Source organism: Peromyscus leucopus, chromosome 5 (assembly GCF_004664715.2).
Source record: "Peromyscus leucopus breed LL Stock chromosome 5, UCI_PerLeu_2.1, whole genome shotgun sequence".
Classification (NCBI taxonomy): Eukaryota; Metazoa; Chordata; class Mammalia; order Rodentia; family Cricetidae; genus Peromyscus; species Peromyscus leucopus.
Genome location: NC_051067.1, coordinates 22,875,539 through 22,901,673, shown reverse-complemented (window position 1 = coordinate 22,901,673; position 26,135 = coordinate 22,875,539). Strand labels below are relative to the sequence as shown.

Genomic DNA, 26,135 nt, shown 5'->3' with positions numbered 1-26,135 from the left:
TATGCTATTCCCTTGAGGATCTGTTCGGTTCCACCAATGCATCTTTCTTTAGACATCCTCATAGGAGACTGATCTGTCAGAAGGGCAAAGGCCAGCCAGTCCAGTTCAGAAACACACACTCTGAAAAGCTGTCAAAGGTCCACTATGGAACAAAAACTAGAAAACACAGTTGACTAGAATTTCAGAAGTACTGTTTGAACACAAATTATGGGTTTTCTTTGGGGTTTGAAGCGGCCTTTCCACTTCCTTAGCCCCACCACTTAAAATTCACAGCCACCTGAGCCTCTGCTGCCCCAGCCTGTGTGGGTCCTTAGAACAAAGTCACTGTGCAGGATGCTCTCCTCTCAGTTGTTAATTGAAAAGAAAATGTCACTTGACAAAGAGTGAGCCAGCATGCCTTGTCCATGTCCATGCTGGTTTTGCCTTGAAGGAATTTCCCCAAATGAACACTGCCTCCATACCTCAGAGCAGCTGACGGAGGCTCACTGAATTCATTATTAAACACGAAACACTATTGTCAAGTTGTTCTCCACTCAAGCTTCCTGGCTCTGTGTTACTACACCTGTTGGGCTTTCCGACGTCAGATCTGGGTGGCGGCGGGGGCAAACACAGGTGCAGATATAATGTAACTTAGTCTTTCAGAACGAGCTCTCAGCATAGGCCAATTGGACTGTTAGCTGGCTGTTCTTGGAGGAGGATGTGGGGAGAAGGGTTAGGAGGGTACCCTTCACTTCCTCCTTGGCGTCCCATTATCTTAGAGACACCGTGCATTGGGGCAGCTTGTCGCTCAGGCCTGAGCATTTACACCTTCCTTACCTGGACATAGAAGTTTAGGAACAGGATAACCAGTGTCATCATATAGGAAGACTGGAAGATGAGACAGCCGAAGGGGAAGCCGCAGGGCTTCACCACGGCACTGAGGGTGTGCGTGATGGTCAGCACAAACTGCACCTGCAAGGCAGAGAGCTGCAGCTGAGTACAGGTCCCGTGGGAGGGAGGCCCCATTGGTCTACACACGGCTACTGTCCATTGCTATGTTCTGCAGAAGCAAATCAAGAGAAAGACCCCAATAGTCCACTACCCTGCCCAGAGACTTTATTTGAAATTATCTAAGTATATAAATTTGTCTATTTTCTGATGGAAAAGTAGTTAAGTTTATTTTAATTTAAAAAATGATCTAAGTTTTACATTAACTCAAAAAATGTTTATATTTCAAACCAGAAAATTTCCACTAACTGCAAACACAAAGACATTATAGTGGCCGAAGTATGATTCCTCGAGGCCACATTAAGATAAAAGGCAGCCTATTCCTTCCCTGTCTGTGAGGCACGTGGAGAAGCAAAGGAAGCAACATACCAGCTGAGCCTGGGTGAGGTATTTCTTCCACCAAAGGTACTTGTGCATGGACGGGAACACAGAGAGTCCGTAGTAGGAGTACATGAGAATATGAATAAAACTGTTCAGGGTTGGTCCAAAGAAGCCTAGGACAGTGGAGTATGTGAGTTAGTACTCCCAGAAAGGGAGGCACTTGTCCTTCCTCCTTATCTATCCTGACTGAAAAGTGCTAACAGGTATAGACAATCACGCAACAGCATTCATGAAGAGATCTCTAACTGCTGCCGTCATTCCAGGATTCAGTAAAACCTCCTAGACAGAGGTGTAATCCAGGAGAGACATTCAGCCAGCCAAGCCAGCTACCCTGTATCTGCAAAGGGCTCACTGTCTCTGCAGCGGTTATTCTTATCAGCTAAGCAGGGAGGCAGAGAAAGGTGAACCTGAGTCTGGTTGCAGAATCCCACTACAGGAGAACTGACTTTATTTTGCCTAAACCTTGATTAAGCCATGCTGGTGACAGAGCCTCCTGTGGCTGGAGTGCTTGCCTAGTGGTTTATTATGTCTTGAATGTGTTTGTGTGTAAGCTCTTTTCTCATTTTGAAACCACTGAAAGCTGTGGTGGGATTGAGAGACAGTGCTGCACTGTCTGAACTAAAGAGCGCGGCCTACCTCTTCTTAGTTTCAGTTCTTTAGTCCCCATTTCTCACCCTATATCAGTAACCTAGACAACTGGAAACAAAACCAACAGCGTGATGCGTACAGTAAGTTTTCAGCAAATACTGGCCAGTATGTGCGATGACACTTGGGTTTCCTTGGGGGGCGGGGGGGAACCAACGATGGGAGTACTCAGCAGGCCAAGATGAGATTTGTCCATCTGGGTTCTCATGTCTGAGAAGCTCTGTACTTATAATTTTTGTAATCATCTTGGAGATACAGCACACAAATATTCACAGGACCATCTCTGAATAGTGCAATGTGATTTTTAAATGCATAATGAAACTGTCAAAACTGGGAAAAAAAAAACAACTCCTCAAAAAACTGCTCCTGTGACCTTCACTAATCTTCCTTAGCACCTACAGGCCCCCCGGGAGCCTGTCATCCGAGTGTAAAGGCCATCTGTCTTCTGTGCACTTCCATCTCTTGCATTGGAAGTTTCACTTGGACCTTGACAGCCGGGGATATCAGGCAACCAACGATAGCTCTATTCATGATCTTTCAACTTGTTGACCGGATCCAAATTATACACATTTGGTAGAAACCGAAATTTGAGCCCTGACTGCTGACCTCTAGTAACAGTGGTCTAGTGCTCTTTGGATGGCAGGTGATGGAAATGACTGCAGCTCACTCCCTACTGCAACCAGGAGATGAGGCCGTTTGATATGAGCCCTGCACTGAGACCATGACAGGTGCTCAGTGGGCTATGCACATCACACGCAGTTTTCACTTAGGGTAGTTTCCGTTCACGGTGGGTTTACCGGAATTGACTCTTCGGTGTCAAGGGGTATCTGCATCCCACATATCCTTGGCACTTTCTATCACTGACACAAGACCCCAACTCCTAAGGTGTGTGCCACCACACCCATTTTAAACTTTTTTTTTTTTTTTTTGGTTTTTCAAGACAGGGTTTCTCTGTGTAGCTTTGCGCCTTTTCCTAGAACTCACTTGTAGCCCAGGCTGGCCTCGAACTCACAGAGATCCGCCTGCCTCTGCCTCCCGAGTGCTGGGATTAAAGGCGTGCGCCACCACTGCCCGGCCCATTTTAAACTTTTTAAAAGCTGTCACTCAACTTCTTTGTGGGACTGGCATGGAACATTCTTGTATATACTAAGCCAGTGCTCCATCGGTGAGCTCTATACTCGGCTCTCTAAAAACACTTTTTCTTGTTTTGTCCCATCTAATTTTTCATAGGATATTTTCAAAGTCATGGGGACATGATGATTTAAATAAAAGTTCTGTTCTCTTTAGTTCAGTCACAAGGTAGTACCCTGCCCCAGTCCCTATGGGTTGTGATGTCATCGTAGAGAAAGACATCATCAACTGTTTACAGTCAGTAAAGTGGCAGGGAGGGGGGCTGAAGAGATGGCTCAATGGTAAAGAGTACTGCCTGCTCTTCCAGAGGACCCAGGTTCAATTCCCAGCACCCAAATGGCAGCTTACAACTGTCTGTAACCCCGGTTCCAGAGTACCTGACACCCATGGAAAAACACCAATACACACAATTTTTTTTTGTTTGTTTTCAAGACAGGGTTTCTTCTCTGTGTAGTACTGGTGCCTGTCCTGGATCTCACTCTGTACACCAGGCTGGTCTCTAACTCAAAGATCCACTTGGCTCTGCCTCCTGAGTGCTGGGATTAAAGTGTATGCCGCCACCACCACCACCTGGCAACATAAAATTTGTAAAAACTAAAAAAAAGTAAAGTAGGACTAAAACAAGACACCACAGTGCCCCAGGTAAAGCCAGGGTCAACACTACCTCACACCACAGTGCTCCAGGTAAAGCCAGGGTCAACACTACCTCACACCACAGTGCTCCAGGTAAAGCCAGGCTCAAGACTACCTCATGGAGCTGTTGCTCCACACAAAGTATGTGATATGAGTGACCACACTAGTTTACTGTGCTACGTGTGTACATGTGTGCGTGTATACAGGCAGGCATGGACATGTGTTTTAAGACAGGGTCTTGCCGTGTTGAAGCTCCTCCTACCCCAGCCTGCTAAGCACTAGGACCACAGGTGTGAACCACCACACCTAGCTTAAAGTCTATTAAAAAAGGTGAAAGCTAGTTTTTGGTGCAGAGAACTCTTAGTTTTCCAGAATGTAAAGTGAAGAACCTCTAAGGGCTGAAATGGTGACGTGTGTCACAGTGAAATGGTGGCTGTGGCAGATGCTGCCTGAAGTGGTAAGGACTGCCCTCTATGGAGTCAAGTGCTCTGGCTGAGGCCTGTGCTTCTCTGCCCATCCGACAATTGGTGCATGGTAAAGAAATCAGTTTTTAAATTTAAGGTCTTGCTCAGATTTTGCCAACATAAAAATCCAGAAACCAAACAGCCACCTGTAAATGTTGCTTCCTGTGGTGACAAGGACATTGCTTTAGGGGCTCCCATATCTCCTAGTCAGTACTTACTGGGTGGACTCAGAGCTGTGCTGGTGCTCTTGAGAGACTCGTTTCTCAGAATCAAGAGTTACCGAAAGGACTTACTTTGACCACAAGGTATCCAGTTCAGAACACACCACCAGATGTTAAACATCGAGGCATGGTGGTAGACATGAAGGAAGGTGATCTGACTGGTCTTCTTTCGAAGAACAAAGAAAATCGTGTCCAGGAACTCCACTAGTTTGGAGAAGTAGTACCACCACAAGACCTTGGCTACCTACAGCAAGTTCAAGAGGGAGAAAAGTTGACAGTGTACCCCAGTGTACCCCAGCTCTGCCCTGCACACAGCGTTCTGCTCCCCATCTGTGCTTCCTTCAGATTGCAGAGTGCTGCTTATCTGCTGTCTTTCCCCCAGCTCCTCTTACTCTGTGAGTCTACTCTCTACTGAAAGAGGGGCCATCTTCCCCAAACATGCATCCAATCCAGTTACTCCCTGCCACCCACAGGCTCTCGTCCACGATTCCCCACCTAAGGACAGGATCTCCCACTACCTTCCATTCTGCAAGGCTTCTGTGAACCCTAAAAGTGGGCTCTTCAGCCTGTGTGGGCACTGACTCTCCCTCCCACCCACGTCCAACACTTTTCCTACCTCAGATCCGGCACATTTTAGCCATCCTTCCCTAGTCCTCATCTTGGTAGCCGCCTTCTCTCGGCAACTTTCCTGAGCTACCTCCTTTTTCTCAGAATCATTACAGTCCCAGACTGCCTTAACTATACCTCTGTAGTCAGAGCTCTAAAAGTGCGTGATGTGGATCCACCAGTGTGTTTCACATCACCATAAGTGGATGCTCTCTTGTTCAGGTGATGGACAGTTTTACAAAGGGATGCATCGTGCTGCTTGGAGATGCAAAGTGATGCTCTGATTCACATATTTTTCTGCTATAGGGAATTTCCCCTCCTCTTGTATTTGAAAATTCGCATATAAAGACATGATGAATGTTCAGTTATTTGCCTTAATTTTTTTCTGCAATGACTTGGTGTAGCAACCTTTAAAAGGGAACAGTGGGACTCATTTTCTTTTAGAGATGTGCTCTCTTTCATCTCTCTAGTGTGCTCCAGCCCATTGCAGGCAGTGCTCTTTCTGATGCTTGGATTGTCCTTGACAGCCAATGAGAGGGAGTTTTCAAGGTGGTTCCTGTACCCACGCATGACCCCAATAGTCATGCATAGCTCCTTTGCTAAGGGTCACAGAGTCATCTGAAATACATTCCCTGGCCCAAACCTGGAACTGGCCATGCTCTAAGAATCCTCATCCTTTCTGATAGACAGCCACTCTGTAAAATCTAGCTCAGTGCCTTGGACTGTCATAGACTAAAGGGGCCTTTTTTGCAGATAAAAGATATAAAATACAGCCTCTTTCATGAGGTTAATATGACATTTCCAATTTGCATCTACGACTACTGGGTCTAATTCTCACTACTTTTAAAAGCATACCTCTTTCAAGTAATAGTTACTAATGATGTTATTTATTATATACTTTATCTCCCATGTCCGTGGCTGTCTAAAAGCAGCAATGCATTTTTATTACTAAACAATAGCAACACAGGATTCTGAATGAAGATGCTGCCCACTGTAGCTATCTGCCCACCATGGCTGTCCTCTATTTGTTGTGATTTCTGATGGGTACCTTCCTGTGCGTGTGAATTCATTTACCTTACTTTGCTTCTGATGTTTTGGGGAGGAAACTTGCCTTGTTTCCTTTTAAAACTTAATTTTGTTTACAATTTATGTAAAAGGATGATTTCAAAAATCAAACGAGGTGTGTGCTGAGAGCAGTGTGGCTGCCACCCATCCTATCCCAACTCGCCTACTTCCGCGGAAGAGGCTCTTCTAACCAGCTAAGCTAATTGTTTCTCCTGCCACGGTTTCCCTCTAAAAATACAGATGTCAATACACACGCTGTGTCACACAAAAGTGTTCCTGATCAACACAGCCTGCAAGTGGCTGGTTTGCACTTAAATGTGTCCTGAAGCAGCAGATGGTCCCAAGGCCAGGCTCACTGCACCTGGTAGAGGCTTCCGTTCATGGATGTGTGTGGTTCAGTAAGCCCGCCACCCAGCATTTCTAAGACATGTCTGTCACTGTCTTTCCGTCAGACCCAGAAGCTCCTCATGTAATCCCAGATTCTCACTGTACAGAAGACTCTGCTCTTTTTCTATGGCAGTACTTCTCAGGGCTCACCCGGATATCTCCTTCTCCCGCACTGTCCAGATTCTGACACTGCAGGTTGTAGCCTCCTTCCCAGCTGGAGAGGATGAGCTGCCAGAGCATGGAGGAAGGGAAAGAAATCAACACAAGCACGTGAGGGCACTGAACACTTCCAACCAGTTTGCACTCCCAGGTAGGGCAGAAGCGCCCAGAATCTGAGCCATTTGCCCTCACACACCAGCGAGGGGCTACCTCCTGCTGCTGCACAGAAGCCAGGGCTTCTGTCCCCTCACACACTTCTAACCATTCAGATCACCCAAATGTAAGAGCATCTATAACTTTAGTACAAATTATCTATTTATCTGTCTTACAACATACAATTATAAACGCATGGGAGCAAACTACAAAAATATCTTCAATTTAATACATTGATGAAATGTATATTATTGTTTTACAGGTATTAAAAGGGGTCAGAGAGGCTGGAGAGATGGCTCAGAGGTTAAGAGCACTGATTGCTCTTCCAGAGGTCCTGAGTTCAATTCCCAGCACCCACATGGTGGCTCACAACCATCTGTAATGAGATCTGGTGCCCTCTTCTGGCCTGCAAGCATGCACGCAGGCAGAACACTGCATACATAATAAATAAATAAATTTTAAAAAAGGTGGGGAGGGTCAGAAAGTTCTTAAAACATTTTCTTCACTGTACTACTTGATAATCAAATAAATGACGTGATTGATACCTACCTTCCCCAGTATTCTCTAATAAAAAGCTGCCATTTAAAAAACCCATCATCTAGCCATCCTTGACCCATTCCCAGGAAGCAGTGAGTACTCAGTAATACCTGATGAGTGAGTGATGTGCTCAGGGCTGCACAGCTAAGGAGTGGTGGGGACATCACTAGAACTCAGGGTTCCTAACTCACTCTCTTCTATTCTTTCTATAACACGAGAAAACAAATCTATTAAATTCTTCATTGAATTTCTACAAAAGCAGCTCTCTCCCTGTAACAATTTGAAATTCTAGAATATAGGGTTTTCTAGGCAAAGGGCTAGAATTTTCCTCTGCCTTAACAATATTGATGACTAAGTAACTACTGTTTGGATCCTTGGTCTCTTCTTCACAGTTCTGATGCAGTTGGTGTATTTCTCTTCTAACGTAACCACCTTCAGGTAATGTAATTATAACTATAGTTCTGAGGACGAATGAGTCCAACGAAAGCAGAATCCCTTGGGATTTCCCAGTGCACTCCATTTTTAATCAGATTCCCAGCAGCCTCCTGGGCTTTATGCTCCTGTCTGGAACTGCCCACTTGGGGCAGGCTGAGACTGGGATGCCTTACAGGATGTAAGGATAAGCACGTTTGTGTGTGTGCTGGTCAGTTTTCAGACTTAGGAAGCTATGTGGCACACAAATATTATTTAAACTATTTGCAGGATGGAAGCTGTAGTTGAAGGGTTAAGTATAGGTTTCTATAGTAACAGTGCAGCTGCAGGGTAACCCCTTAGCGAACAGGGCATATTCTGTCTGCCCAGGGCATGTCCTGTGTTATCCAGATTTTCCAGGCAGTCACCAATCCCCTGGTATCTATCTAACCACTTAGTAACTGTGTAGCAGAATTAAGCGGCCTCCTGGGCTACTCATAATCCTCTAACTGGGTTGAGTACCAAAGCCACCTAACCTTTGTACTGAAGGAAATAAACAAGGTTGTCAATAGGATTAACACGGAGCTGCTGTGGATGGAGGAACTAATTCTAAAGTTCACTTAGAGTCCATCAGCTTCAGCCCAACCTTACCACCTAGTCCAGGCTCCTGGCAGCTGCAGCCTGGGAAGCTGTGTGCTCCGTCTCCTGGGACACTGCTTCCAGGCTTGCTCCTGATCAAGGAAGGTCTCTTTCCTTGCAATCATGTAAAGAAACTAAGTCTAACTGGGCACGGTGAAACACACCTTTAATCTCCGTGAGTTCGAGGTCAAACTGGTCTACATAGTGAGTTCCAGGATAGCCATAGCTACATAGAGAAAGCCTGTCTCAAGAAAAAAACTAAACCCATGCTTTATCTGTCCAGCTCACACCTATCATGCTAACTACACCTTAGCAAAGAACCTAAAACTCTGTTTAGTGTCAGAAAACTTAGTGGTTGCCTGTGATGTGATGCTGAAACTTTATATGGCTTTCCTCACCCAAAATCCCACCCACCAGTGCTTCATTTTGGTCACTATGGCAACAGCTAATGGCCATTATTAAAATGGTGTATATTAGCTAATGCACAAAATAAAGTCAGAGTGAAAACCAGCATTTTAAGATACAGATTTCTGTCTTTTTAAATTTTAGATCAGTAGAAAAGTCCTGCTTGCATCATTACTAGCCATTTATAACCTTTATGGATGGTTTTATCCTAATTTGATTGGTTTTGTCCCTCTTACTCCTCTTTAGTTTTGCTAGAGCAAGTTGAATACTTTTAGACTTCTCCTTGTATTATATGGCAGAAACTCTTGGTTGTATTAGGCAAAGCAACCATTACTTATTTCTGTGGTTAGGTGCTTTTAAGGGTGGAGTTGAAGGCCTGGTAGGCAGCTAGAGCCAACTAGTGTCAACTTAGGCTTGCCAGCGCAGTCCAGACATCTGCATCTATGTACACTAGCTACATGGAAACATTTAGTGCATTTAAATCAGGATCATAAGGTACAGAAGAAATTATACGGCACGGTCTTAATCATGATTCTAATTCTAATTGGGTTAAGGACTCCAGAAACAGGCCTAAATTCAAGTCAGAAACAGAGGCTTCTGACACTTTGGGAAGGAAGGGTACCAGCAAGAGCAGCTTTCTGGGTTCTTACAGAGTGGTACTCGGTAACTGCGACCTTTCACAGTTCTGGAAGGCCACATTTGACCAGTCCTCAAACTCAAACACTCAGAGCCGCACACACTTACCTCCACCAGCATATACGCAGAAAGAAGTGTGATTCCCAGGTTATACAAGGTGAGGATTCCCCTGAGAGAAAGAGCCGGCCTGTTCTTCATGTATTTGTTACCCAGCCATATCGAGAGCAGATATGTGATGGTGAGAACGAAGGTAGGCAGGTAAGAGTCCAACAGGAACCACCCTCGCACTCGAGAGTCTGGAAAGAGAGCACAGGGTGGGGAGCCTGAGGCAAAGTGCTCCCTGCAGTTAGCAACACTGCCTCACACACTCAGTCTGCAGAGTGCTCCCTGCAGTCAGCAACACTGCCTCCCACACTCAGTCGGCAGAGTGCTCCCTGCAGTCAGCAACACTGCCTCCCACACTCAGTCGGCAGAGTGCTCCCTGCAGTCAGCAACACTGCCTCACACACTCAGTCGGCAGAGTGCTCCCTGCAGTCAGCAACACTGCCTCCCACACTCGGTCTGCAGAGTGCTCCCTGCAGTCAGCAACACTGCCTCCCACTCAGTCTGCAGAGTGCTCCCTGCAGTCAGCAACACTGCCTCACACACTCAGTCTGCAGAGTGCTCCCTGCAGTCAGCAACACTGCCTCACACACTCAGTCTGCAGAGTGCTCCCTGCAGTCAGCAACACTGCCTCACACTCGGTCTGCAGAGTGCTCCCTGCAGTCAGCAACACTGCCTCCCACACTCAGTCTGCAGAGTGCTCCCTGCAGTCGGCAACACTGCCTCCCACACTCAGTCTGCAGAGTGCTCCCTGCAGTCAGCAACACTGCCTCACACACTCAGTCGGCAGCGGGTGGGCGCCCTTCTCCGAGGTGGGAGGTCCCCAGGTGCCCAGCGAACCCTTTTCCTGTCCTCACTGAGCACTTGCTGTCTGAGATGCACTCACATAACCAGCTCAAGCTGCTTTTCCCTGAACAAAGCCACAGACATCCTAGTTCTTTCTCTAGACCTCAGCAACATGAGCAGTGGAATTTTTCTTATTCAGTTGGGAACTTTTACCTTTTCACTTGAAGGAGGCAGTTTATGGTTTTCTGAGCAGTAACCAAATCGCCAGCACCGTCGCTCCTGCACCTGAGGCCAACACTAAGTAAAGCAGGTGTTCCCTCCATACAAGCCCTGTGGCTGCTGTATACCCTTGACAAGCAAAGGCTGGTGAATAACTGAGGGCGGGTAGGATACAGAGCATGGATACACTGGACAAAAGGATAATTCGAGTTCCAAACAGGACAGAGAGTCCATCATTCTACTCAAAACAGTATGTAATTTTAAACACAAAAATTGTTACTTCTGGAATTTGCCATTAAAATATTTTGGACTATAGTAGATTGTGGGACAAAACCTCAGACCTCAGATAAGGGTACTACACACACATACACGCACGCACGCACGCACGCACGCATGTGCGCGCAACAATACGAAGCTGAGGTAAGCAAGCCAGCGTGCAGCAGGGAGGCACAGTGAAGTTTTCGTAGGGGCTTATGAGATGACTCAGCAGTTACCCAGCTTCACTAGAATGGACACCATGGGCACCTGCACTCAAGTGTACATATTCATATATGCACAATTAAAAGTAATAAAAATAAACTCAAAAGCTTTCATGGGCTGGGAGTGGTGGTATACATCTTTAATCTCAGCACCTGGCAGGTAGGGGAAGACAGATCTGAGTTCCAAACCAGCCTGGTCTACATAATGAGACGTTGTCTCAAAAACAAGAACAACAACCACAACCCTAATATTTAAGGGCTGGAGGGATGGCTCGGAGTTGAGGAGCACTTGTTCTCACACAGTACTCAGGGTTCAGTGCCTAGTACCCACATGGCTACTCATAACCATTGGGGACTCCAGGTCCAGGGGATCTGATGCCTCTTCTGATGTCTGCAGGTTCCTGTATATACACAGAGCACATAAGCTCAGACCAGCCCACACATGTATTTAAGTTAGAAAAGCTTGCATGGGACAAATGGCTTCAGTTGACCACCGAATGCTTTGTATCAGCTCCTGCATTTATTCACGCTAACTTGACACATCTTATGGGTGAAGAAACAACCGAGAAAAGGAATACAATGACAGCAGTGTCTGGATTTCAATTACATCTGCCACCTCAACCCATTTTCCTCGAGGAGACCCTCCCATTGGGAAGGACAGAGGAAAGAGGGCACATTGCATCCTAACCCCCAGCACCCAGAGGTTACAGGGTGGTGGCACTCCAGAACAGAGAGTATGGGCACTGAGGACAAAGAGGCAAAGCCTTGGAGTGGCTGAGAACAGCATGATACAAAACTGTGGCTACAGAGTTGTCTCAGGACTAGACATGTCAACAGCAGAGGTTAAGAGTCAGGAGTCACCAGACGCTCTTCCTCCAGAGAGTGAAACGTGACAGCCTATGATCAATCTCTAACACTGGGTAACACCCGGAAGTGACCTGTAGGTACAAATGAGATTTGTTCTTTAGTCTCCTTTTGTTTAAAGATTGACCTGGAATCATGAAATTTGCATGCTGTTTCTAATCTACACAGAGCACAACAAAACTGGTTCCACTCAAGGCGGTGTCCTTTTTCTGGCCTTGCTGGTTCTCCCACGGTCTCAGTCCCCCTCCCTGGTGTGCCCCACACCATCTATTCTGACCTGTTCTTAGCACACTTACAGAGCAAACTAGTGAGGAGAGTGCCTTTGTGAGCACCGCCACTGTGCCAAGGAGTGTTCCAGAGACAGCGCCTTTGGTGACAGAGATCACGCGACAGGTGAGTGATAGGAGCTCCGAGCTCAGAGGTGCTACAGCCTTTCAGGCACAGGCTCATACTCACACAGAAGCCTATGTGCTATGAGCCCTCCTGTCCATCCTTTAATGCCTCCTGAGGGGAGGCATTTCCCACGCCCTGTCATAGCCACAGCTGCACTTGCTCAACAAGATAACGGCCACTTTGGCTTCTTGTTCAAGCTATCCTGCCATAGCTAACTGCAAAGACTTTCTCCATCTCAGGTGCTGTCTAAAGCTTGACATGTATTGACAGATTTCTCAAAGCAATCCACCTAGAGAAATAATAGAGCCATTCCTGGAGTTCCTTAGGGAACATCAGCCACAGAGGGCAGAAAACTCACGGTGATCAGTTTCCCCACCTGTTACGACGCTGCGGCTGAACTGCATCCCTCCAAGCCATGTTCAAGCCCGACACCTGCTGTATGCATGTGACTTCCCTTGGAACTGGGGTCTGTGCGGTTGCAATTGTGTTAAGATTGCACCATACTGATTAGGGTAGGCCCTAACCTAGTCAGTCATGTCTTTCCAAGAGAGGAACAAAAGAATAAATGAAAACTACGTAAAGACAGAGATGCAGCTAGAGGCCAAGGAACACCAGACTGCCAGCAACCTGACCCGGGGAGAGCAGACGGGGTCTTCCCATAATGACAAGGGAACAAAGCGAGCCCTACCTTGACTTCAGAACTGCAGGATTATCTTTCTGTCATTCTCAAAGTCACCTAGTGCCAGGGAATGCATACTTAGGCTGCATCCTGACTGTTCCCACATGCTAGGTTTCCCTCTGCAGTCACTGCCTGTGCTCCGTGAGGAGGAACCAGTCTCCTCTCCTCTTACCTGGAACTAACATCCTTAGAGTTAGGAGGAGACTCATGTAAACTACATCTGCTGGCACTCTGAACACAGCACCTGAGATCTGTATTGTGTTTGTCATGCTGCTGTCCATGTGTGCCACAGTTAAAGGCGATCGCCACAGTTAAAGGCGATCGCCACTGCTTCAACTAACGCTTGGGAGCAAGGGTTTGCCATGCTGTTGCTTTGGCACTTGAGTGGTGTTACTCTGTCTGTGTCTGGCCTATCCCTCAGGCTACTGACAGGATGCACACAAGATCAGAAAAAGCTGGGGATGCCTCTGAGGTCACTAGGTGTGGCAGTCACTGTAAGTGCGGGTCACCTTTAGGAAGGGACAAGGATTCTTGATGTGACTACAGTAACCCAATTCAGTGGTCAAACTGTTAACGTTATAATCTCCCTGCTACAAAGGAAACAATTCCACCGGAACCGCTGAAGCGCACTAAACAACTGCAATCCTTTCCTCAGTGAGTCCCATGTCTATGTTCAGTCTAGCTCCACTGATCTACTGACAGCAAAGTTAGTGTGAACTTAGTTCAGAGAGGACAATGTTTAACTCTCTGCTGAGAGAAACAGAAAGCTGTGGTCCCCAAGAATTCACAGCTCCTGTGGCATCCTGCCGAAGCAAGAGGCCATGTTCTCCACTCTGGGCCAATTCCTCCTCACCCGACTAGAACTGCAAGCAGGGTATGCAGAGGTTACAGACAGACACTGCTGGCCCACCACAAAAGATCCTCAAGGGGAAGAATGGAAGGCCACTGCCCTGCCCCCCTCCCCAAAAAACTGCAGTTTCTATTAAAAAAACCAAAGTCACTATTCACTTAGAACAGGTTTCAGAGTCTCAGTGAAAACCGGGACTGGTCCAAATATCTCCAAGTTTGTTTAAAGGCTGTGAGGAGTGGGAAGACCTCAGTTCCTCTTCCTGTCTTTACAGTCTTGAGGAAACCACTTGTAGAAACCAAGTATTTCCCACAGGCTTGTCAAACAACCAGACTCAAGTAAAGCAAAACATCTGTCCTGACTTCATCTAGTCAGAACTATTGGTCCTCTGTTCCCAGAGCTGTTGATGCCCTGGTCATAGATGGTGAACAGGGTCATGGCTCCTGCTCTCAAGAGACAAGCGGCCACTAGGAAGCCTATGTGGAAAGAAATGGGGGAGTCTAGAGCAATGAGGTGCAGCAGAGAGGAAGCCACCCCAGAAAGCCCACAGCTGGTGTCTACAAGAGGAGGAGCTGAGCAGACTGGAAAGATGGAGACACAGCAGGCAGCAAGTCCAGGTGTAGGGAAACAGCAAATAAACCACGTTTACACGTTGAAGGAGTCAGAAGCTGTCTGGAGGGGCTGTATCCATGTGAGTGAGGAAGACAGGCTCTGACTGGAGGCTGAGAGGTGGTGGAGAAAGCAGAGGGACTACCAGGTTTCACAGCTGATACCTTGGGGGAAAATTTACCTCTCACCCCAGGAAACACAGCAGGGCAGAAGGAACGAGGAGTCTGCTATTCTGGGAAAGGGGCACCACACATAGGCAGTTTACAGTCCATAGGGATAGATGCCACACTGTTTTCAGAACCCCAGAGACAACAATCCTTTCCTACAAGCAAATAGCACTCTTCCTGCATGTTCCCAAGCAGCTCACTCACCTCGTGGTCCAAACATGTTGTCCAAGAAAGCATTAACTTCATTATCAAAGGCCTTCAGATGCTCCTAAAAGAGAGGGGAAGATTAAGCAGGTTTTTCTTTTTAATTCTCAAGCCACTTCAAGCAATGGGGACGAAAACCGAGCAGGATCCAGGGTTCTGGGAAGGAATTTCAGGTGATTACTTTGGTAGCAGCTGGTGTGATGGCCTCAGGACAGCCTCACATAGAATAAGCTCCAGATTCAAAGTAGAGTGTCACGGCCCCTATAGCACCTCATGCTCAGACACTCTGACAGGCCAGGCTCAGAGAGGAAGACTGACGATCAGGCATCTGAGGAGAGGACCTGGGTGGCTTCAGTATTGACACTAGTCCTATTCACTCTTGGATCCTGAAATTTCAAGGAAAAAAAGTGGGTTTTCAGTACCCTGAGGAAGCTTGGAAGGGAGGCTGGGGAGTAGAGAGCACTCACGAGCACCCACTACAGCCAGCCTGTGAGTTAGGAACCTTATCTTTCTTATTTCATAACATCCCTGTAAAAAGTGTTTTGCTAAGTCAAGCCTGAACTTTTGAAAGCACCGTTTTATCTTTGGCTTCCATGTGGGGTGTCTTTGAATTCCAGATTTGAGAAAGGGCAGTGATGTGACATCTTGGCAGGATAGAATACCAGCTGTACAGCTGTGGATATTCAGGTCTCTGTCAGACATTCCATTCTTCAACAGATAAGGGCATTAACCTCACAGATGGACTCATGGTGGTTGCCACACCATGGACAAATGTTTGAACTTTTTTGGTTTGTTTGCTCGGGTTCAAAATCCATTTTCCAAAATTTAGAGAGCTAAGAACGCTCTGATTAGTAGGCTACAAACTCACTGCTGCTGTAAAGTTGCAGAAATGTACTTACAACGTGGAAACCAAACACAAAAAAACAGGAAGAGAGAGCAGAGAAGGAAAAGGAATAAAAGGGCACCCAGTCTTTCATTCTTTGCCATTCACTAAACACTGATGCCAGCGTGATGTTAGTGCAAAGTCAGCTGTACATGGTCCTCATCCTCATGGAGTTCTCAGTCTAGAGAGTAACTCAGACTTCCAGGGCTAAAAACATTAGGAGGCTCTCGGAGCTATATTAGAAAAGAGCCAAGGCTTTAATTCAGATATCCTTGAGAAGCACCAGGAAGAGATGAAGTTCCTGCTGAATTCTGACCCTCAGGGACTTTGTCTCAGGAAAGAAGAACAGACATTCAGGAGAGTCACAGAAGCAAGCACACCCAGGCACAGCTCATCTAGGAAACCCTGATGACCAGGTCTCTAGTGGCTCATATGGTAGAAATGCAGGCAATCTTGGGAAAATACAACTATAGTGGCAGAAAGCAGTCAGTGTCTGCTTGAGAACTGCAGGGAAAAAAGTATCCTCAAAAGCAAGGGCTAAATAAGGACACTTGCACATGCACATAAGGAAGCCTACAGCCAACAGGACTGTGCTTCAGAGTATGCTGAAGACATCTTCAAGCAAAAGGAAAACGATGCCATATGTAAAGTAGAGTTTAGACAAAGCCGCGAGCACCGTATGTGAATTGAACTGAAAAGCCGTAGCCCAGAGCCCCCTAAGCAATCTGGGCTGCCTACCTAATGGTGTCCACTATTAACACAGGACCCCTGTGCCATCTCTACCACCATATTCACCTCACCTCGACCAGCTAGAAGCAGCACTCCTAAGATCTGCTTCTACTCCCACAAGTATGAAGACCACCTAGAGGAGTGGTGGTCCATCCAGCGGACTACAGGAACCTTAGCAGCTTTCTTGGGACATGCCCTCGCCCTAGCCACTGGCTTCTGTGAGCACTTGGGGGACAAGAAAGAGTGAATTTAGCTTTTTGCCACCACAGTGCCAACTGGATGCCTACCCATTCTAACTGCACTAGTTGGCGGTCAGTTCAAACCAGGTTATCTCAAATGGGGGCTCTTTTCTGTCTGCTCCTGAAGCACATCTTGAGCCCCTCACTGGCTTGGGTTACCTCTAAGAAGGCTTCATTACGTTTGACCATTAGCATCATAATTAAGAGCCATTCTGTAGAAGCAGAGGCAGGAGGCTGGGAGAGAAGAGCCTCATCCTGCCCTGGGAATACAGGACTGGAGATCTTGCCTCTCCTTCCTCTTCCATTTCCTACTTCTTCCTCCTCTTCACACTTCCATCTTATGTTTTAGGTATTTTAAAGGCATGTCCATGAACGTGTGTGTGTGTGTGTGTGTGTGTATGTGTGTGTGCTATGACTGCACACACACAGACATGCTACCGCATGTATGTGGAAAGCAGAGGACAACTTGTGGGAATCAGGTGGTCCTCCCCGTCTACAATATAGTGTCCAGCTGTCACACTCAGGCTGTCAGCCTTGGCAGCAAGCACCTCTGCCTGCTGAGCCATCTCACTGGCTCTCGATGCCTATGGTGGCATTGTATTGTACTTTAAAACGTGACTCAGAATCTTGAGTGTTTCTTCTATTAGCAGAGTTTTTGAGAATGGTTTAAAGACAGAATAGGCATTTTCACCAGAAGTTCACTGCTTTTCAAAACAAGCACATTAAGACACCAAACAGATGGCTACATTTGAGTGTAACAATGTAAAAATCTTTACTTCTCTTTTTATGTGTTTCCAAATACAGTAATGCTGAAAAATTCAGTGACAGCAAATCAGGAAATGGGGTGTGATTCCAGCACCAGAAATTTCCCAAGAGCCTCAAGCCAGAACTAAGTTGTAGGGAACTCGGGAGAAGGAGATGTGGACTGTGGAACATACCTTTACCTTGTGTCCAGGGCTCAAGATGACAGTCAACCACTGAGCCTGTTGGCCGACTCCTGGGGATTATTCTTTCCTATTTCCCACTCAGTGGACTACAGTTAGGCAAACTGCATATGCAAAGGACCCCAACTCCTTGACATCTAATCAGCCATTACAAGAGGAACTTGTTTTGGTGGTGCCCTGCTATACAGCCCAGGCTGACCTGGGATTTGCAGTTCCCTCACCTCAGTGTCCTGAGAATAGGAATTACAGACATGCACTGCCACACTTGGCTCAGAAACTAGCATTCTTACTGGGCATACAATGTGGAGAATTTTAGAAAATCAAATAATTGTTATTAACCCCTTTGGCTGGCTGGGCCAGATTCAGTGATCTTTCCTGTTTGCTCAGCCTCCCTGTGTCCATGTCCTCATGTGCATTCTGCCCCAGGCATGTGTGATTACTGGAGTGGTCCTCCTGCATCATATGCTTCCTCTGTGCCACTGCATGGATTCTGCTTGCTAATACCTGGATGCCTCTTAAGCGCATTTTGTTTTCTCTGCATTTCCCTTCTCTCAAACTACTCAATAGCCCTTTGTCTGGCACACATTAGGGGTTCCTTAGCTTGTGGAATGCTTCTCTTAATGAGTGAGTGCTCCAGTCACCTAGAACTGGGGCTAGCAAGCTCCACTTCTGCCCACTCCCCTTTGACAACACGCTTCTCTTCTCGGCAGGTTTGACGGTATACGGACTGGACATTGGGAATTTGTCTTTGGCAAGTGAAGAGTAGATCCGAGAGAAGAGAGACTGCAAAATCTCCAGCAAAGCATCAGAGTGAGGCTGGAGCAGCAGGCTGTGCTGAATGTAAGGAATGGAAACTGCCAACTAGGCAAGCTCTAAACAAACAAAAATAGATTTCTAGTATTGGTAACTGAACCCAGGGGTTTCTAGATCCTTGGCAAGGCCTTTGCTGCTGAACAACGTCTATAGCTCCAACCTTTCTTATTCTAGATGTTCAAGCCATCAATGTTCAGTACAAATCAGTAATGGGCTTTCAAGAACAGCTTTCTGGAGTGTGACAGGGCATGGATGCGTTCCTCCATCTGCTTCTATCTGCACGTGCTAGAGTGGGAGGACCGGCTCCCGCTCTGCTGTCAGCATGCTCTGTGAACTGGTGGGACAGTCCACTTTACACAAGAACCCAAGCAATGTTCTGAAATGCATTCAGCCCAAAGAGGTGGGTTGATGGAGTGGCCAGACACTGCCCTCTGAGTGTAGAACATGGGACACTAAACGAGTGATGTCATGGGTAACAAGGCTCTGTTTCCCGGGATTCCCCACAGCTGTTCCTCAGGGAGCATGAGCAGAGAGAAAACAATACTCAAGAAGAAAAGGATAGCCAGATACGGTGAAACATGTCTGCAACCCCAGCACTGGACAGGCTGAAGAAGGAGGGTAGTTGAGTTTAGGGTCAGCCTAGCTACATAGCAAGATCCTGCCCAAGGAAGGAAAAGAAAAGAATGTATTTATATTTACAAAAACACCAAGTTTGCAAGATAGGAGTATTTTACAATCTAAGTACTAAAAAGGATGCAGGCTTTCTCCTCAACTTCCAGAGAACACTGCAGGAAGTCTGTACTGAGGACTCTAGCTAGGACCAGTACCCAGAAGAGTTGGGGACACTGGGCAGGGCAATAGCACAGCAACACAGCAGTGTGCAGCATCCATAGATGGAGGAGACTATTTGTGGACATGACGCCTGCCCAACAAAGAGTGTCTGAGCAAAAGAAAATGACCATCTCCACAGATGTCACAAAGCAACAGGCCAAAATCAGTCATGACTAACCCTGGGGACCTCCTTCAAAAAACTGATCTGGTACATGTGCCTCTGGGCACAGAGTACTTAGGGGATTTTTTAAAGCTGGGGTAAAACAGGTGAAACATAAATCACATACACACAGAGTTGTAAGTTCATATCAAGTGGCTATCTATAGAGTGCAGGATGGTGCTTGGTTATCAAAGACACATCAAAAATCGAGCTAATAATGTATTTATTGCCACATTGGGGCCTAATGCATACTGGATGAGCATTCTACCACTGAGCAATTGCCATAGCCAAAAGCATACTTAAAAATATATTCATAAGGCACAAATGATTTATATATTAACTCAGTGGTTAAAGATATTTTATTAAATATATTTCATAAAAATGAATATATTAGTTTCTTTCTAGTCAATTTAGAAGTCATGGTTCTTCATTGACTATCAGAGAAATGCAAATTAAAATGATAGTGATACTCCTCCTCACCCAAATCAGAATGGTCTTTAAGAAAACAACAAATGCTGGTGAGGATACACTGTTGATGGGAGTGTAAACTAGTTCAATCACTGTAGGAGTCAGTATGAAGATTCCTCAGCTAAACAAATCTAGATCTACCCTATGAGCCAGCTTCAAGATTTCAGGGACTTCCTGAGGGACTCTGAGCCACCATATCACAGAACTCCAGGCCCATCAACGTTTACTGCACACTACTCACACACGGCTAAGTTACACAGCCTATCTTGGTGTCCCACACAGAAGAGGGAACTTAAAAACACATAGAATATGTATAGCATGACATTTCCAGCAATAGCAAAGAACAAAGGTGTTTGCAAGAAAATGGATGTAACTAGAGATAATCACATTGAGCAAACAAACCTAAACTTGGAAGAACAAAAGTTAATATGTTTTCTCACTCTGGTTGGTAGATTTCACATAGATATGTAAAACTGTTTATACATACATGGTAAGAAAATAGAGCTGAAACCCTAGGAGGAGAAGGCAACGAAAATGAAGAGGAGGTGGGGTGAGAAGGGGGACATGCTCAATGTATGCTTGTCTGAAAATGCTCTTATGTAACATAGTACTATGCACAGTGAATATAGACAATGAAATCAATTTAAATAACTTGAAAAAATGCAAGCAACTGAAAAAAAAGTTAGGGCCTTCCCTCCAAGAGACTAGAAATAAAAAGCAAACATTCTTCTTATAACAGTTTGATCTTATTAAAAGATAATAAATAACTTGCCTTAATGTTAATTAAGATGAAATTCACTACACACCGAACAAGGAGCCCCAGTTTCACAATGAACAGTTCTACTAGGTCAAAAATCTTTGCCACAGCCATTACAACCTCTGCTTCCACAGGAAGTGGTAAGCTACTATAAAACTCCTTGGAGACTAAGCCAAAGCCAGATTTCTGTTCTCGGACTAGTCAGGACGATTGCAGTTTCCGTGTCTTAGGGACACGGGAAGAATGAGGCTCTTTCACAAGTAGCAGAGGCGATGAAAGGAAATTGTGTTCGCCTGTGCCCTGGTTGTCAAGTGCCAGCAGAGGGGAAGCAGGTCTGTGCTTCTCGTGGACAAGTGCTTTCCCTTTGAATAAGAACAAAGCAAAGCTTCTCATGCTTTCATGGGAAAGCACGGGCCAGATTTGATTCCTGATTTCCTAAGCAAAGGTCACATCTGCTTTATTTCTAGGTCAAGCTATATATTATAAAGATATCTACAACATTTCAATATATTTTTTGAAAAGTCGGGTGTATTTTAACTGCAAATTCCAACAAGAGAACCCAATAGCCATGTGGTTAGCTTAGTTTCTATTTTCCCTTAAGCTGTGAAACCAGCTCCTAAAGGACTCTGTTGAGGAATAGGATCTAGCTAGCCCTGATGAATGAAACCCTTCAGACACATTCTTCTGTTTGGCAGTGTGTCATCACTAAAGTGACAGCTGGCTCCTCCCTGCAGTCTTTCCTAGAAGGTGAAGGATGTCACACCTCTCCCTTAGCTCTTCTGCAGTGTCAGATGAGAGCCATTAATGGTTATTATAAGAACAGCAGACCATCTGGAAGCAGAATGAAGCTTGGGCTGTGCAAAGACCTGTAATTTCATTCTCTTTGGCCTCTGTGACAGAGTACTGCAGGCTAGCTTTAGGTCCTCAGCTTTCACATATTTCAGCATCATAGGATGTTAACAGTTCATGTTCATCACTAGTAAATCACAAGGCGATGTGGCCAATGGATATGACTTCTAGGGCAGGGAAGAGGGTAGTAACAAAGGGTCTGTCTACAGATAATGGAAGCAGAAGAAAAATTATTATGAGTTACACACACGTGACAAAGCTAATGCCTTTGCCAACATACTATCAAAATAATATAAATGTAAGACTTTGATCCTCATTTTCAGAATTCAGCGACATCAGAAATCCTGTTTTGGATTACTGTTCCCATACCTTTAAAATGAGCACATTAATGAAGTATCACTAACCCCCTTCTTACTATAAATATTTCTATTCATTAGGCAGTAGAAAGCACTTTGTAGTACAAAATGATCCTAATTAAATGCAATCATTTTACACCTCTTATTGCATCCCTGTAGACTACTTTTTAAAATTACAAAAGTCATTCGGTGTTGAGTACATGCCTTCTGAGGCCCTCCCTCTCCAGCTCGAAGTTTTAAAGAGATAATGAATGTTTGTTCTCCCGACCTCTTGTTCTTTCTTCTCTTCCAGCCTCAGAGCTGATGGGAAGAGTGCCAGATTCATACACAAAGAACTGACCCTGAGATATTGCTGACCATGTATCAGGAAGCAGCCAACATGAAATTATCACGGATTTTGAAACAAAAATACAAAACTCACAAAAGGAACCTTGACCTAATTGATGGACTATGTGGAGAGAGGCTGGTTAACACAAAATGCCTGATAAGTTTGTTCCCAAACCCCACAGGCATATGTTTCAATTTCCCATCTAGATATTTCAGAGAAATCAATATACAACTTTCCTATGTCCCTGCATTTTAGAAATTCAGAGAAGTGAGAGCCTCTGGCCTTGGGAAGAGAAGACTTCTGAGGCCTCATTAGCAGTGGTGTGGCCAGGGCAGCAACAGATGGCTTTGCAAGGCCTCAGTGACCTGCATAAATCCTGCCAATCAGAAGGGAAACTTTGTATGTTCTAATTTTCTTTAAAGTGCTAAGTAAAAACAGCTTCATAAACATTAAAGGAAAGCCTAGCTGTTCAAAGTCACGTGTATAAGAGAGTACAACCAAATTCCTTTTGAAAAGTATGTGCTCAATCTGTTCCCTAGAGGAACCACTAGAAACTATCTGATTTCTACAAAAGAAACATTCAATTACACTGTTTTATGTCATGATATTTTGGTTTTGAAAATATTTTCTAGACAGAATTCATCTAATTTTTCAACTCTCAAACTTACTTTTAGAGCATGTGATTACAGTGGTTAATGCAACCATGGAAGCTTTGTAGTGTTTTCCCCTCCACTTGTAAAAGCGAAGACATAAATCCAGCAACATCCACAGGTAGTGGTGATAGCCCGGGGAGGGAGGAGGAAGAACCCTGCCTGACTCTCCTTCAGCAGAAATGCTTTCAGGACTGGGGCTTCATAGGTGACGTCTCAGTCCCCACAGTGTTCCAGTTGTTTCTCCAATAAGAGCCAAATTAGTATCTGGAGAAGCAAGGACTGGAAGTTTCCATCTGATTCGGTAAAGAAAATGCGTGTTGGGTTTAGGCATTTTAAAAAAGTCAAAAAAAGAGATGCTAGACTGAATATTTTCTCAAATTATTGCTGGTGTAGAAAGAGAAAGTCGAACTCATTTGTATAGCTTTAAAGCAACCCAAGGGGTGGAAATGTGGATGTCTGTGGCAGCCAGCAGCAGGCCCGGCAGAAAGGTCAGGGTGGGCGGGCTGTCAGGGCAGGTGTCCTGTGACTCTCAGGAGGGCTGTCAGGACAAGTGTCCTGTGAGTCTCAGGTGGGCTGTCAGGACAAGTGTCCTGTGAGTCTCAGGAGGGCTGTCAGGGCAGGTGTCCTGTGAGTCTCAGGAGGGCTGTCAGGGCAGGTGTCCTGTGAGTCTCAGGAGGGCTGTCAGGGCAGGTGTCCTGTGAGTCTCAGGAGGGCTGTCAGGGCAGGGGTCCTGTGACTCTCAGGAGGGCTGTCAGGACAAGTGTCCTGTGAGTCTCAGGTGGGCTGTCAGGGCAGGTGTCCTCTGTGACTCTCAGGTGGGCTGTCAGGACAAGTGTCTGCTGTGAGTCTCAGGAGGGCTGTCAGGACAAGTGTCTGCTGTGAGTCTCAGGAGGGCTGTCAGGACAAGTGTCTGCTGTGAGTCTCAGGAGGGCTGTCAGGACAAGTGTCTGCTGTGAGTCTCAGGAGGGCTGTCAGGGCAGGTGTCCTGTGACTCTCAGGAGGGCTGTCAGGGCAGGGGTCCTGTGACTCTCAGGAGGGCTGTCAGGACAAGTGTCCTGTGAGTCTCAGGTGGGCTGTCAGGGCAGGTGTCCTCTGTGACTCTCAGGTGGGCTGTCAGGACAAGTGTCTGCTGTGAGTCTCAGGAGGGCTGTCAGGACAAGTGTCTGCTGTGAGTCTCAGGAGGGCTGTCAGGACAAGTGTCTGCTGTGAGTCTCAGGAGGGCTGTCAGGGCAGGGGTCCTGTGACTCTCAGGAGGGCTGTCAGGACAAGTGTCCTGTGAGTCTCAGGTGGGCTGTCAGGGCAGGTGTCCTGTGACTCTCAGGAGGGCTGTCAGGGCAGGTGTCCTGTGAGTCTCAGGTGGGCTGTCAGGGCAGGGGTCCTGTGACTCTCAGGAGGGCTGTCAGGGCAGGTGTCCTGTGAGTCTCAGGTGGGCTGTCAGGGCAGGGGTCCTGTGACTCTCAGGAGGGCTGTCAGGGCAAGTGTCTGCTGTGAGTCTCAGGTGGGCTGTCAGGACAGGTGTCCTGTGACTCTCGGGAGGGCTGTCAGGGCAGGTGTCCTGTGAGTCTCAGGTGGGCTGTCAGGACAAGTGTCTGCTGTGAGTCTCAGGAGGGCTGTCAGGACAGGTGTCCTGTGAGTCTCAGGTGGGCTGTCAGGACAAGTGTCTGCTGTGAGTCTCAGGAGGGCTGTCAGGACAGGTGTCCTGTGAGTCTCAGGAGGGCTGTCAGGGCAGGGGTCCTGTGAGTCTCAGGTGGGCTGTCAGGGCAGGTGTCCTGTGAGTCTCAGGAGGAGCAGCAGTGGTTCTACTTACAGGTGAAGCTTGGTTGGGGCTGCAATGCTCCACCACGTGCATCTGGAATCTGATTTTAAGTAGAGAGCCTCCTTTGCTGCACCTGACAAGCAGGCACTGCAGGGAAGACACAGTTGTCGACCGCACTGTGTGCATGCCCTCAGTCTCATGGTTCAGGGGTCCTTTGACTACTTAAAGACTTAGGAAGAAAGCCACTGGGAACGGCCACAGAAGAGGGCTTGCAGTGCTTGCTACAGAGTTGATTTTTACCAAATGTTCATCTTAATCTGCTGTTCTCTGGGCTATAGACTCTTCTAATGGAGGAACCACTCAATTGCAAAGAAAGCCACCTGACCATGCCAACAATGGTTACTCCTCCCTAGGCAATATCATTCAGAGTAAAGCCTTTTTTTTTTTGTTAAGATTTTTTAAGATTTAAGAATCCCAGAAGATTCTCAGCTCACATGCACTTAATGGGAAGTCAGGATGCGGAGGGCTGAGACGGCTCATATATTAAATAAAATCCTACTTCGTCATGTGGCTTTTCCCAATTCCACAGAAACCTTAAAGACAGATGTTTCACTGTGACACTGATGATCATTCTAACAAGGCAGGAAGCAACAGGGGATGAGTCCGGAGGCCCAGGTTCTTCTCTGGACTCCGATGAATGAAAGCTGTGTGGCCATGGACTTCATTATCTCAGCTATATCTCCTTCCTGTGACAGTGGAGGTAGCTGCTGCTAAAACATTTCTCACTGGAACAAGGATTTTTTATAAAGAGTTCATGGAACACTAATGTAATCACAATATCCAACTCTTTAAATTACTCGTCTTTTAACAACAGACATTTGTCAGTAACAAGCCAATATTGAGAAATTTTCGGTATGAATACTTATGCATTTCTTAAACTTGCTTTTCAAAAAATATATTTTTGAAATGTAACTTTAAAAATATGAAAATATCAATTTTTATTATAAAGACTTTCTCTTTTCATACAAATCTACAATAAGGGCCTAAGAATTAGCTGTGAAACATACAGCGTTGTTATGAATAGAAATCAGCTCACACAGGAGTGGTTTGTCAATAATTTTGTCATTGACTTAAGTTGTGTGTGCATAGTCAGAGGACAACTTGGGGGGGGGTCAGTTCTCTCCTTCTATCACGTGGGCTCCAGGGATCCTGCTCCTGTTGTCAGGGCTGACAGCACATTCCATAACCTGTTGAGCCATCTCACGGCCCTGGAGTGATGTTTTTAAACTCCAGATGAGAAGGGGAACTGTTTACAGACAGTTACAATTCACAGACGTCTAATTCAACTTTCCACCCAAAGCTGGGATAGCTGCTTTCTGCCCCATGTGGACGGTAACGTCCCTAACGCCCTAGGAAAAGCCCAGCAGCACACTCCATTTCACTGTTTCTCACCCGCAGAGAGCTTAGTGCTCATCTCTTCCCTTCCAGCGTGACTTGAACATCCCACGTCTTCCCTCTGGAGTCACACACAAGCCATACTTTTCTTCCACATGGTAGCTC

The 26,135-nt window shown here is 46.2% G+C and overlaps 1 protein-coding gene across 1 annotated transcript in view; it reads right to left on the bottom strand.

The window, feature by feature from the left end:
• Elovl2 (ELOVL fatty acid elongase 2) overlaps positions 1-26,135 on the bottom strand; it is a 46,089-nt gene that overhangs the window by 3,755 nt on the left and 16,199 nt on the right. The window contains exons 2-7 of the mRNA XM_028867764.2: positions 14,810-14,873; positions 9,569-9,756; positions 6,671-6,748; positions 4,535-4,706; positions 1,357-1,481; positions 817-951 (exon numbers count right to left, since the gene is read on the bottom strand). Coding sequence (XP_028723597.1) covers positions 817-951; positions 1,357-1,481; positions 4,535-4,706; positions 6,671-6,748; positions 9,569-9,756; positions 14,810-14,873 — 762 coding nt within the window. The remainder of the gene's footprint in view (positions 1-816; positions 952-1,356; positions 1,482-4,534; positions 4,707-6,670; positions 6,749-9,568; positions 9,757-14,809; positions 14,874-26,135) is intronic.